The 13,701-nt window shown below is 35.3% G+C and overlaps 2 protein-coding genes across 2 annotated transcripts; one reads left to right on the forward strand and one right to left on the reverse strand.

Moving 5' to 3' along the window:
• Window positions 1-6,017: 6,017 nt before the first annotated feature.
• Window positions 6,018-10,784, forward strand: MCA1 (PLAC8 family protein). Its single transcript, XM_086657262.1, has 8 exons — window positions 6,018-6,497; window positions 7,093-7,630; window positions 7,968-8,344; window positions 8,571-8,680; window positions 9,260-9,331; window positions 9,627-9,733; window positions 10,114-10,207; window positions 10,511-10,784. Exons 2-8 carry the CDS (start codon window positions 7,220-7,222, stop codon window positions 10,561-10,563), a joined length of 1,224 nt encoding a protein of 407 aa, XP_086513388.1. The 5' UTR covers window positions 6,018-6,497; window positions 7,093-7,219; the 3' UTR covers window positions 10,564-10,784.
• Window positions 10,785-12,025: 1,241 nt separating this feature from the next.
• On the reverse strand, window positions 12,026-13,603 carry LOC147570716 (protein FAR-RED IMPAIRED RESPONSE 1-like). The gene has a single exon (XM_086664675.1). It carries the CDS (start codon window positions 13,601-13,603, stop codon window positions 12,026-12,028), a length of 1,578 nt encoding a protein of 525 aa, XP_086520801.1.
• Between the last annotated feature and the right edge of the window lie 98 nt (window positions 13,604-13,701).

The raw sequence follows: 13,701 nt of genomic DNA on the forward strand, positions 1-13,701 counted from the left end.
AAGTTTAGTTCCTCGCCGGAGTAAAATTTATAATGGCCAGCGCTTTGGGGAAAGCTAAATGGTTTCCGGGGTTTGAAATTTTAAAAGGAATGTGTAGAATTTTAGAAATTTTCGGGGAAAATAAATTTTGAGGGGAAGTAAAAAAAAACACTCCACCTCACCTCACTCTCTCCACCTCACCTCTCTCTTCTCCGACAAGGTCGCCGCCGGAAAATTTTCACTCTCTCTCCCTCCTCTCTCTCTCTCTAAAAAAACTTTTTTTTTTCTTCTTCTCTCTCTCTCTAGAACAAATCTAGAGAGAGAGAAGAAGCAAAAAAAAAAAAAGTTTTTTTAGAGAGAGAGAGGAGGGAGAGAGAGTGATTTTTTTTAATGGTCGCCGGCCGTTTCCGGCCGGCGACCTTGTCGGAGAAGAGAGAGTGGTGGGGAGAGAGAAGCTGAGGTGGAGAGAGAGAGAGAGCTGAGGTGGAGAAGCTGTTTTGCTTTCCCCCTAAATAAAACTGTCAAACAAAATTGACCAATTTTTGACCAAGTCTTCACACCCCGGAAACTATTTTGTTTTCCCCAAAGCGCTTATTGAATTTGGGTTATTAAAACGTATAAATTTAGTACTTTAGTTGGATTTAAGCGTAGTTTAGTTGAATTTTAGGTCTGTTTCTATACAGATTTAAATTTGACGGTTATCGTGTTTATCACATATAGTTGATGTATCAATGTCAATGACTATCGTAGTCAAATTCCAAAAAAGAGCCATTAGTAAACCCAAGTCAGATCACTATAGGGGCCCTTTGCACTGAAAGGAGGCACTTACAACAATGTTGCAGTATGTAGTGTTGATTATACAGAGCTTCGGCAAGAAATCCATCGCATACCCAGCAAATGGGCGGGGAAGAAAACATCACCGGTTCAAGTGATGGATGTTTCACCCGTTCGATGTCGTGACATGGATGTGCTGAGAACAAAACTTTAGGTAGTATGATAGTTCATAATGTTTTATGGAAAATAAAAGATTTTGAAATAGACAAAGAAAATCATAAAAATAAATACGACGATTTCGACCTTAGAGAGAAAGGTTATGGAAACTATATAAAAAAAATATTCTTCCAAAGATTGTCTGGCTAATGTTGAGAAGGATAAACGAATTTGTCGAGCAAAAAAATGAAACCAATGATGCAGCTTAAATTGATGATGATATACTCGTTTCTTTCTCTACTTGATTTCTATTTTCTATGTTTCTATACGTGACATTAATGATGAACCAATGATAAATTTTTACCTCTAAACGAATAATCGAAGCATCGAGTGTTTGTCAAACATAAATAGAAGAAAACAGATTTATCTTTGTAGACTAGTCTGAATTTGATTTTAAAGCTCTCATTAGTTTTTTGTTCTCAATTACTTTGCCTAAGATTGAAATTAATCTAAAAAATTGACAAATCACCTGCTTCTTAACGAGTTAGTACTTAGGACTCATTCGTGACACAAAACGAATTCTATATTTGTTTAGATAGACAACTATTAACTTATTTTCCCATCTTGAAGTATCAATATTATAGTTAACCATGATTTTTCATTGCAAATGTGTTAATTTGTCTACTTATATATAGGACATTTGATGATATGAATGCAATTCCTCTTGAAGAAAAAATTACCTAATATTTGTCACTCTTTTAGGGGTACAAAATGGTAAATCCCATCATTTTTGGGTCATGTGCTATATTGTAGTGCCCCACACCATGTGATAGCCACTAATTTACCAAAATTTATGTATCCTGGTGGAAATAAGTGTATACCCAACACCATTTTTTTTTGGATGAGATTGTACCCAACACCCTTGAATATAGTACTATCTATTTTCTTTTATTGAGATAGCATTGGCTCCCAAAAACGAAAAAGACTTCCTATGTTAGAATATGTATTCGAAAAGTACAATATAGTTTTAGGTGTTAGACACACCAGACGAGAATAGTTTTCTAGGTACGGTCATATTCGAATATTTGATTTTCATAACATATGAAACAAATCTAATTTGCAGATTAAGTTGTCCTTCTTTTTGCTGAAGAAATAATTACATTATTGAAGAGAAATTCGATTAAAACTTCCTAACTTAAAAGGATGTTGGATTTTTAAGCAAAAAAAGACAATTATTTACATTTCTAACAAAAAATAAATAACTTAGATTTTTAACCATAAAAAAATGTAACTTATCTTTCCAACTTTAAAAAAAATTAAAATTGGATCTTCCGCATAATTTCCTCTGATAGTGTGGAAAGTTTTAAAATAATTCTGAATTTTAATTTAGTGACATTATATCGACTATTTTTAGCTATCACAAATGAAATAGATAAAATACAATGTGACTAGTTCTCTTGTAGACTAATTGAAAATTAGACATGTCATAACAGGTGGAGTAAATATGTATGTTCACAAAATTCACTTGGCGTCAAATGAAACAAAATTAAATACCAAAGAACTAAATTAGATGTTGAATTGAAAAAAATACGTATTCCTACCTGTAAATTTGCTCTATGGACATGAAATAAGAGATATGTCACTTTCTTCCCACTAAAATAGGGTCTCAATTATTCACACCTTAAGGAATAGAAAGCAATTTTAGAGGCTAGAACTTGACAACTTGTGGAGTTGTAACCTAGACACAAACCATTAACCAAATTTTATAGTGGTATCCATAGTGGAGGACTTAACTGTATTTGAGTTCATATCAATTTTTTTTTCTTAATCAGTCACTTTTCAGTACTAAAAAAATTGAATCACTTTTCAGAACTAAAAAAAATGAATCACTTTTCAGAATATAAAATGAAAAAGGAAAGTGATTATTCATTGGTAGCCTTTACAATGTCTACCACTTTTAATACAAAATTATAAACTCATATGAATTAGCTTTAACCATGCCTCATCTCCATGAATTCTGAGTAAGAGAATGAGTTTGCGACGATTTTTTTTATTATCTATGTTAAGGATAGAGTGATTGGTCCCCATCAATTTTAGTTACAGATAGGATATATTCGTTTTTTTTGTTGAACTAGATAGGATATACTTGTTGCCCTCCACAAAAAATTTCAAAGAACAGGAGAGTTGGCACGTAAGTTTATGGTTTTCGATATTGAGAATATAAACAAGCATGAAAAGAAATTTAGGCATACGATTTTTATGTACGTACAATTTAAACAACCACCTAAAACAGATCCAATTGAAAACAAACAGGTAGAAATGAAACTCTAACTCGTGGAGAATGGTACATTAAGATAACGCCGGTGAGCTGATATTATTGAACTGGGATATTGTTTAGTTTGACTAAGGGCTAAAAGATTCGATATATCTGTACCAAAATAAGAAACAAATAAAGTATTGATTAAGGTTGTTGCAACAACAAAAAATGTTACAGGTTATTTAAAAAGTACATCTTTATAATATAGTTAAACTCATAGTATATTTCTGTTTACTCCGTAAACCATAGTAATAATTACTTTTATTTTGTTATCAATACATCAATGTTCCTTTTAATTATGACATAATTCATCGATATGCAAGCTGGGATTTTAATGTTATAGAAAATAGCAAAGATGGAACTTGTCCACAACTCGTAATGGGAGTGGTTAGCGGACTGTAATTGATTTCCATCAATTCAAGTTTCGAGTTCAAGACACAGATTTATATGATCGTAAAAAATTGGTGATTTCTCCAAAATTAAAGAAAAACAAGGATGTGATTAAATGGGAATCCAAAGCATAATGTTTTGTATGGATACATCACATATGCTATTATTGACTCATTCATTGTACAATTTCATCATATACGGCGTATATGTTGTGAAAATGAGATAAACACACAATTACCATCAACAACAAAAAAAATTATAGGTAATTTACAGATTTGACAAAAGAATACTTTTCTATAATCTCTGCACCTAAAATTATACAAACTTGAAAACCCAAAATATCTAATAAAAATATGGTCATTGATCACACAAGTGCTCATGTTCAACCGGTTAGATAAGAGAAAACCATTGTCTGTCTAGTAACTTATGGTTGTAAATAAAATGTCTGAATGAAATATTGTTTGAACACTATTTTCTGTCGAGACGACAATTAGTTAGTAGTGATATAACATTTTCTGAACAACAATATGCAACAATAATGACAACGACATGCTAATAGCGGGTGGAGGACGTCTTTTCTCATACAACAACATTCTGCTATAACAACGCTTTTATTTAAAGTTAAATAAGATAACGCCGTCAAAGAAGAGTAGTCCTTAATTTTAATTAACTTCCAAAGTGGGCAAACACGTAATATTAATATTTAAGCAATAGGACATTGTATACCTTCAAGCCAGCGAAAAAGGCATATTATCTTTATCTTTTTTTTTTTTGTTGAACTGCATATTATCTTTATCTGTGTTGTTGTCTTGGTGTTCACTTGGGGTCGTCTATAGTGGCAGTTGCTAAAGATGGTAGTTGAATTATGAATGTCCCTCTCGCCTCTCACAATTACCTATTTACCCATTAGTATGATCTAAAATTACATTACTCTTGGAAACATTTTATCCAAAAATCACGTACGGATTGTAATATGAATATACTAAGTGTCCACCGCGCCCTACGAGCTTGGTAGATCTTTTTTGACTAACGTCGTTGTAATAGATCACGTCTCATTCTTACACAAGTTACATGTCATCAATCTCTGTATGTGTGTGTAAAGTGATGTTTTACTCACGTCGTCTAACGTCACATTAGGTCGAGCTTACACACAAATTTCATGACAAAAGTGAGTCGCAAAACAATTATTTATCTTTAATAAAACAAACTCAATAAAAATGGATTCCATCTTGTTGAAAAGTCGAACTTGAGACCTCTAAAATTTTGAAAATTTATGTCAACACCAACAACCACTTAGACAAAAGTGTCGAAGCAAATGTGACACACTCCATGTCTCCATTAGCCGAAAAGCCAATGAAAATTTCGTCCAAACAAATTTACCAAAAAAAGTAAAAGAGGGAGCATTTTATCACAGGCATCGAGTAATAATTGTTTTGCCATAAAGAGCTAAAAGGTTACCTACCAACCACATGGTTTACCACCAACTTGGCTTTTAATCATAAATTACTTGTATGACATTATTACCCCTCTGGTGTTTATTCTTCTGGGTTTACCTCTTCAACACTAGTTAGTATTTGAGGTAACCTCCTGTAGTAATTGGTAATTAAATTTAGAATTTAAACTTTCTAAGGACATGTTCCGTATGTGGTAAGAGCAAGAGGGAGGGTGATGAGGCCTTTAATTCAAATTAGAGGTGGGCTGAACAAGGGTTGAACAACCCTAACGGTCATACGTTGGATCACATCCAACGGTGGATGTGATCCAACAATGATCTAACGACCAATTTAATTTTTTTTTAAAAAAATTAGTTAATTCAAGGGACCGGGTCCGGCTGTGGTTGGAGTTCAATTTTAGAGGCTGAACTGAGACTCTTAAATTTGAATGAAAAAATGAATTTAAGGGCCCAGGACCGACTAGCCTTGGACTTGCTCTAATAAATTTATAAAACAAATAATATACAAACAAAAATCAATCTTTACTAATCACATTTCTGACTAAATCACACAATAAAGTAAAGTTGAAGAACTACTAGAAATCGTATTGAAGAATAATTGCTCTTAGTAGTCACAATAAATTTTGTACTTTTGTCAAAAATGGTAAATCTAAGAAGATAAGCTCAATTATCCGTCATGACAACTTCAATTATCAATTAGTGTCGAAGAGATAAGTTTAAACAACTCTATTCTTTTTTTGCAAATCAACTAAATAGTAATTGCAATGACATTAGTACAATAAACCAGATATGTTAAATACAATAAATTTAAATCTTTACAATGTAGGCCTAAATCAAACTAAACTATTGACCTAAAGTCCAACTCACTTCAATAATCCACCTACATCATCCTTATCAGATAATAGAACGTAGAAATATCTAAGATTTTGAAGTAGATACACTATGAAGTATGAACTGAGCTAGTATAAGGTTTCGAATCGTAATTGGTGTATAAAACTGAGGGCATTTTATGAATGAGAAAAATAATTACAGTGTGTTCGGTTGCTTAAATAACAATGGATGGGGGGGTTGTCGTGTGGTGCTGGTGGGTGACTGTACTTGCAACCAAGCAAAGCCAGAGAGAGCTCTCTATCTGTCTCGCAGTGCTACAACTTCCTTCATCTTTTCTTTTCTTTTTCTAGAGAGAGAAAGAGAGAGAAAGTAAAAAAGAGAATTTAGAGAAAGTAAAGAGATTTCCCTTCCCTTACAAAATCTCCCTCTCTCTCTCTCTCTAACTCATTCCCCAAAGCAATGCCTGAATCTCACAGAAATCAAAGCTCTGAACCGACGTTTCGTTACTGAACAACAACAACAACAACAACAACAAAGAAGAAGAAGAAAATCTTCCTAAAACAAGAAGAAGAAGACGACGAATTGAAACCTAAAAAGGTTAACTCTAGCTTTCTCGCCTGAATCTCTCATTTCCGTTACTAGTTTCAAACGTTTTCCGTTACTAAAAGTCTAAAATCCGAAGAAAGAAATTTCTCTGGTAGTATTATTAAAAGTAGTAGTAAGTTCGATCTGAATCATAAGTCTTGAGTTTTGCCAGGAAATGATTTGATTTTTGAGTATAATAACTGACAGATTATGATTTTCTCAGGTAAAATTCGTTTCAAGTGTCGGTTAATCTTCTCTACAAAATCACCGTATTTTCTCTTTTATGTTTGTTCTTACGCCGACATATTTTCTACTACTTCTCATTTTTATGCACTTTTTCTTTTTCTATCTCAAACAGAGAGAGAGAGAGAGAGAGAGGAATTAGTTCCTTTATTTGATCTCCAGATTCAATGCTGGATGATTTCCTGTTTTTTAGAGGCAAAACGAGGCTGAAAATCGTTTTGCAGGAACAAAATCAGATGATTCAAATTATGATTTGAGATCTTTCAAGAAAAAATTTATTACTGAAATTTGCATTGTTAGTAGAAAGAAACCGATATGAAGTTCAATTTAATTTATAATTTGTTTCTTTTTTTTGTGTGTTCAGTTGGTTGAATTTCTCAGTCTTGTGGAAGTTTCTAAGGGTTCTGTTGAGAGACTTGATTTTGTAGTTATGGATAATTTGTGTTGCTAAGAAGAGTCTAGGTTTGAGGTTTGTTGGGTGGTGACTGAAGATGGCAAGTTCATGGGATCAATTGGGGGAGCTGGCAACTGTGGCACAGTTGACTGGTCTTGATGCAGTAAGACTAATAGCGATGATCGTGAAAGCGGCAAACACAGCTAGAATGCACAAGAAGAATTGCAGGCAGTTTGCTAACCATCTTAAACTGATTGGTAATTTGTTAGATCAACTAAAGATTTCCGAGTTAAAGAGGTACCCGGAAACTCGGGAACCATTGGAGCAGTTGGAGGATGCTTTGAGAAGGTCTTACATTCTTGTGAATAGTTGCCAGGATAAGAGCTATCTGTATCTGATGGCAATGGGATGGAACATTGTGTATCAATTCAGGAAGGCACAGGGAGAGATTGATCGTTATTTACGGCTGGTTCCTCTTATCACGCTTGTGGATAATGCCCGCTTCAAGGTATTCTTTCTATTATCTTTTGTTCTTTTATGTGTTCAAAATTATTGGTTTGCTTTTGGATGTCAATGCCATCTTTGTTGGGATTTGTCTATTGTTTCATTTGATTATTAAAATTGAAGAGTAATTTTACCCCTATTTGACTTTGTGAAGTAATGTAACTTGAGGAATTTGCAAATTCTGTTCCCACTTATGCTTTCATTTTCAATGGGTTTCCTTTATAACCCCTTTAATATAGGTCTGGGTATTAACTATCAAGGGCTTATATGATTGTTGATGTCAATCATTATATAGAGTATTATTTCTTTGTTGATCTTGTTTCTCGCGCCCAATTTTATAGGAGAGACTGGACTATATTGAAAAAGATCAGTGTGAGTACACCTTGGAGGAAGATGATAGAAAGGTGCATAAGGTGATTTTAGAGCCGGAACCATCGACAAATCACACAGTGGTCCTGAAGAAGACACTTTCTTGCTCTTATCCTAACATGCCTTTCCAAAAAGCACTCCAAAAAGAAAATGAGAAACTCCAACTGGAACTTCAACGATCACAAACTAATTTGGATGTAGGTCAATGTCAAGTAATCCAGCGTTTGCTCGAAGTCACGGAATCTGCGGCAAATTCTTTACCTGAGACACCTGTCAAAGGTTCAAGGAGAGCAGAACCTAATTACTCAGATGTAAATACTGACAAGGGATATCATAATCCACCATCAAGGTTGGTTTTCGTTCTTATAAATGTCATATCCCGAGAACCCTTAGTTAGAGGTGTCTAGCTACCATTTTGCAAACAAATCTGGAATTTATCTTTTAATACTTGGTGGAATCTTTTGTCTTGTTCTCTTTGGTCCCCCCTCAATCAGCTTCTCTAAATTATATCGAGATTGATTCTTATGTAGTAGTACTCTTACTAGTTTTTGTAATGTCTCTGTAATTTTGTGCAGGACTACTTCTTCAACTTCTTCAGGACACGAGTTACTATCAACAAGAGGATCACATCAGAATGAAGAATGGCATACAGATTTACTTGGCTGTTGTTCGGAGCCTTCTTTATGTATGTTACTCTACGAGGCCCACTATGGTTTCCACCTGGTGGAATTACATTATTGTTGTTCTATTGGTTTCTCGATTCCCAGATACCTCCCTGCCTTTACGGTTCTTTCTTTTTCCTTATATTTGCTTATGGGAAAGTTGTGCCTTAATTGGGAGCAAAAAATGTGTACTACAAAAATGTCATTCCTTGTGGTTCTCTCCTTTAACCCTTTTCCCCTTACTAGTTTTGTACTTCTTCCTGCTTCCTCTCCAATGTTTGCACCGTTGGGAGAGAAAAGAGAAAGGATGGAGTCATATGGTATCAGTGGTCTTGCTCCTTTGTAATCACGTTGAGATGTAGAGTTACATTTTACGAGTTTTAGTATAAGCTTCAAAAAAGAAGTACTGGGCTATAATTTCAAAATGATCGTATCAAGATGTTTCTGAATTATGAGCCTGATTCTATTATCCAAGAATGTCAGTGTTTTGATTTTGAACTTCATTTTCTGATCTTTGAGGGGCGTTGTTACCTATTTAGTTATGTGTACAAGAGTTCAATAGTAATTATATTTTGAAAACTATGTGTATTCAATATTTTCAGGTTTAAAGACCTTCTTCTATCCTTGTGGCACATTTTCAAGAATTTCGACTGCGGTCGCTAACAGGCACATTTGTAAGTAGCAGCATTTATCTTCATTTGTTTTTTGTTTTAATGGCCCTTAACCAAAAGGTCGAAATTAAAAATAATATATTTTTTTGAACGGAAGAAAGAACACCAAATGCTAAGGGTAAAGTTTATGATATAACACATACAATGGGTCCGGGAGTTGCCCTTTTTCCGCTTTTCTCTAGTCACGTCAGCAGTTCGGCACTAGGACCTACTAGTTTTCAAGAATCTTATTAGAAACAATACATATATTTCATTGAATTTTATGTGATTGAGATGTTTAATATAATTCATCTTCCAGCTTCAGGAGAAGCATGTAACGAGCTAATGGCATATTCATTGATTTTGGCTTGTTGTTGCTATACTTGCTGTGTAAGAAGAAAACTACGGAAAAAACTCAACATTGCGGTAACTTCTCTCTCCTATTTCTACTTCTCACGTAGGTAAAATTTTGTAGGTCTGGTTGAGGAGAGACCTCTTGTGTATTTTATAAGTAGATATTGAAAGGTTACTGGGACTTGATCCGTCGCCATTTCAGTGGCATCCCATCATGGCCACCAGAAAGGCGGAGGAGAGAGACTGGTTTGCAAATAGAAATAATATATGGTTACTCAGTTCCTACTACGTGCTTCAATATGTAGGCAAATATACTTCTCTAAATGTTTTTGTGGCCCTCAAAGTGTTATTTCTTGGAAAGGAATTGCCACTTAGTGGTACCTTGTAAAGTGCGATCTGGATATAACCATCTCTTGTTTCCCGTAAAATGAACACACAAATTTGTTCTGCAGGGAGGCTTCTGTGACGACTTCCTCTCCCATTTGATGTGTTGCTGCTGTGCTCTAGTTCAGGAATGGCGAGAAGTGGAGATCCGTGGTGCTCATGGTAATTTATTTTGACTCGAACAAATTATTATTTTTTTTAGCCCCGAACCTTGCATAATTATTGAAGTATCGAGGCGCTCCTAGGCGGCCAAAGGAGGATCAAGTATAATCGATCTACTATAAAATGAGCTCAAAGCAATCTTTACAATCTCATTATAAGGTCTCAACTTCACTAGAAGTTCCGTAGCTAGATTAGGCTTCCAATGGATATATCATATATCTAATGTGAAATATGTCTTAACTGATACTCAAGTATTTGGATCTGCTTCTATTGGTTTCATGACGAAAGCAAAATAATTTGCAGGTCCAGAGAAGACGAAAACAAGTCCACCATGTTCACAGTTCATGGAGTCATGAACATTCGGGCAAAGAGAACTGCATAGTTAAGTCCATGCTTATGGATGATTGATTTATGGGTAGTTCCTCAATTTAGCATTGTTGTTGAACTTTAGGTGCAGATATTATGTGCATTAAATTAGGTTTTGTGCTGGTTTTATTTAGACACTCAACATTTGTATCATCCATTACTTGTTCAATGCCTATAGTTTCAGTGAATTTATTTCATCTTTGAAGTTCAATTGCTCTGGGAAATTCTAATTTTACCGTCGCAGAACAAGGTCATGTGTGGTCAAGGCTTGTCCTTGATTAGGGGAAGGTGCAGGGGAGTAAATCCTTGCAGCAGGCACTCATCTGCAATAGATTATATTGTGCCTATGCTGCTCTGATTTGGGTCCTAGTACGGCGATCTGTGAAACTGTGTTTTAATCCATTTTTATCATCATAAGATCATAATTGTTGGTTTGTAACACATACAAGGCCATAATATCCGATTTGGTTCGTATTATCTCTAGACGGTATAGATAAATTCAAAGTTTCGGATGTTTTAAACGTTAACAAAAAATGTAAACCTTATTTACATATTTTCGAGTCCAAATTTACAGACATTCTATTTGAACTTCAGCATGAGGGAAAATGGAAGTCAATGCTGTTTGTTCCTGTCTATCATCGATTTAAATTGATTGTATTAGAGAAGATTTGACTCAACGTCTTCATATCTCTGACGATAGGAACTCATTCCAACTGTCCCTGAACTTAGATAGTGCGTGAGCTGACTCTTCTCAGTCAATCGAGATGTCAACTTGTGATAAAACCTAGGAAGTGAGGTACCAGAGTCGAAGAACGGCACAGGTCGGAACGGAGGGGCAAACCAGTGGGATAGGCTATTTTGGGTACAAAGGAAACCGTTGTGAAGGTGGACCACCTCTACTATCGATATTGATCACTGCCTTCGGTAGATGGCTCTTTGAAAAAACAATAATGATAGGGAGGTAGAAACGAGCGGCAGACCCTAGGCAGAATGCCGACGTGGCTTCGCCACGTCGGCATTCTGGCCCGCAAGGCGTCTGACCGCTCATATCTTCCTCTCCTATTGCAAAATAGCCCGCCATTTACGTTAGGTTTCAGTTAGGTCCCTCCATAGTTTTAATCTGGATCGTTGAATTTATCAACGGTCCAGATTAAATGAAGCAAAAACCCAAGTCTAATAGTCTAACCGAGAGAAGTAAAAACCCAAAACCCAAATCGATCTCCTCTCTCTATCTATTTCTTCTTCGTTCTTCATTCTAAGAAACCAACTGATACAACATTAAAACATGGAGATGAAGAAAGATAAAGAGAAACTCACACCTCCAACAGGTAGCTCAATCACTTATTGTTTATATCTAGGGTTTTCATACTGAAATTTAATATTGAAATTTGGGATTTTCATTTTTGTTAATAGATTGAGACTAAAATTTAGTTTTGAAATCTAGGGTTTTCATTAATAAAGTGAACTGTTATAATCATACACCAGACCATGTTCGACACAACTTACTGTTTCACATGCCATCTTTCCAGCCATTTCTTTCTGAAACTCCTGAAATTTTATAAGAGTATACTTATTTCTCATTTGTCTTTCTATCGGGAATGGACTCACACATTGGACTTGTAAGTTATATGATCTAAAATCTTCTCGTGTCTCTTTTTCCACCTTTTCTTTCAATGCAAAATTATATTGTTCCACAAAAAGTTTTAAACTTGTTTTGGCGCCAACAAAGCCATCAAAAAAAGCATTCATACTTTCGCTACGTTGCGTACTAGACATTCCCGCCCAAAACTTATCTTTCACATAAATCGGTGCCCACCGTTTTCTCTCTTGGAACAAGTACTCTAACCAATTATTTTCTTGTAAACCATACTTTTCTATCATTAAGTTCCACCTGTTGACAAATTCTTCCGGACAAAGAGTCTCGTAAACAATCTGACTAAGAGTAGAACTTATCTCTTCATAACTTTTGTAACTTCTGAGTTTTTCCGGTGCTTTCTTCATGACATGCCAAAGACACCATCGATGTCTTGTGTTGGGGAATACTTCTGCAATTGCGTTTTGCATAGCTCTATCTTGGTCCGTAATAATGTCATTCGGAGCGGTGCCTTCCATACAAGAAAGCCATGTTCTAAATAACCAAGCAAACGTATCTGTGTCTTCATTTGACAATAAGCCGCAACCCAAAAGAATAGACTGTCCATGATGGTTTACTCCAACAAACGGAGCAAAAGGCAAGCCATACTTGTTTGTTAGGTACGTTGTATCAAAAGTCACAACGTCTCCGAATTCTTTATAAGCCTCTCTACTCCTTCTGTCTGCCCAAAATACATTACGTAATTGACAATTTTCATCTAAATCCATACTAAAGACGAAACCATTATTTTTTCTTTGTTGGGCCAAGAAATACTCCTGAAGCGCCGCACTGTCTCCTTCTCCAAGACGTAACACTCTCGCATTTCTTATGTGGTTTCTAGCATCTCTTTCAGTAAATGGTACATGTTCATGTCCACCGGCTGCCACCACCTGTTGTCTATAACTTCGACTCGGTTTAATTCCTGCCATATCACAAACTTCAAGTTGTCGAGCCACATGTGGATCGATTTTCCTGTTACACCTGTAATGACGAACTTTCCCAGGACTAAGGAGATGGTTATGCTCTAACTTGACAATAGAAGTCTCCCATTTCCCGTTAGGTTGTAACTTAGCAGAAACTTTAGCTTTGCACCCCGTTATACCACTAGGTTTGGGACAAACCAAATTTTGTCCTTTCGGTTTATATTTTCCACTCTTACCACATGCTACAGTTACATAACGAAGAACATCATTAATATTTTTCCGACCTGTCTTCTTCACTGGATGCCCGACTTTTTTCGCATAACTAAGACAATAGTCGTATAAGTCATCAACAGTGTCAAATTCCATTCCTACTCTGGGTACTTCCACTTCTGATGATTCCGATTTTATATGTTTCTTTTCATCATTCTCAGATGTTATTTCATAAACATCGAAATCTTCATCTCCCGAGTTCATTTTTGTATCAACACGACTTCAACCTAAAAGAGAAAATAGAATAAGAGAGCAAATTATAATACTTCAAATAGACCAAAGTGCAACAAATTTCATAAACA

Source organism: Eschscholzia californica, unplaced genomic scaffold (assembly GCF_041429995.1).
Source record: "Eschscholzia californica isolate CP2 unplaced genomic scaffold, dmEscCali1.0.p SCAF_1, whole genome shotgun sequence".
In the NCBI taxonomy this organism is placed as follows: Eukaryota; Viridiplantae; Streptophyta; class Magnoliopsida; order Ranunculales; family Papaveraceae; genus Eschscholzia; species Eschscholzia californica.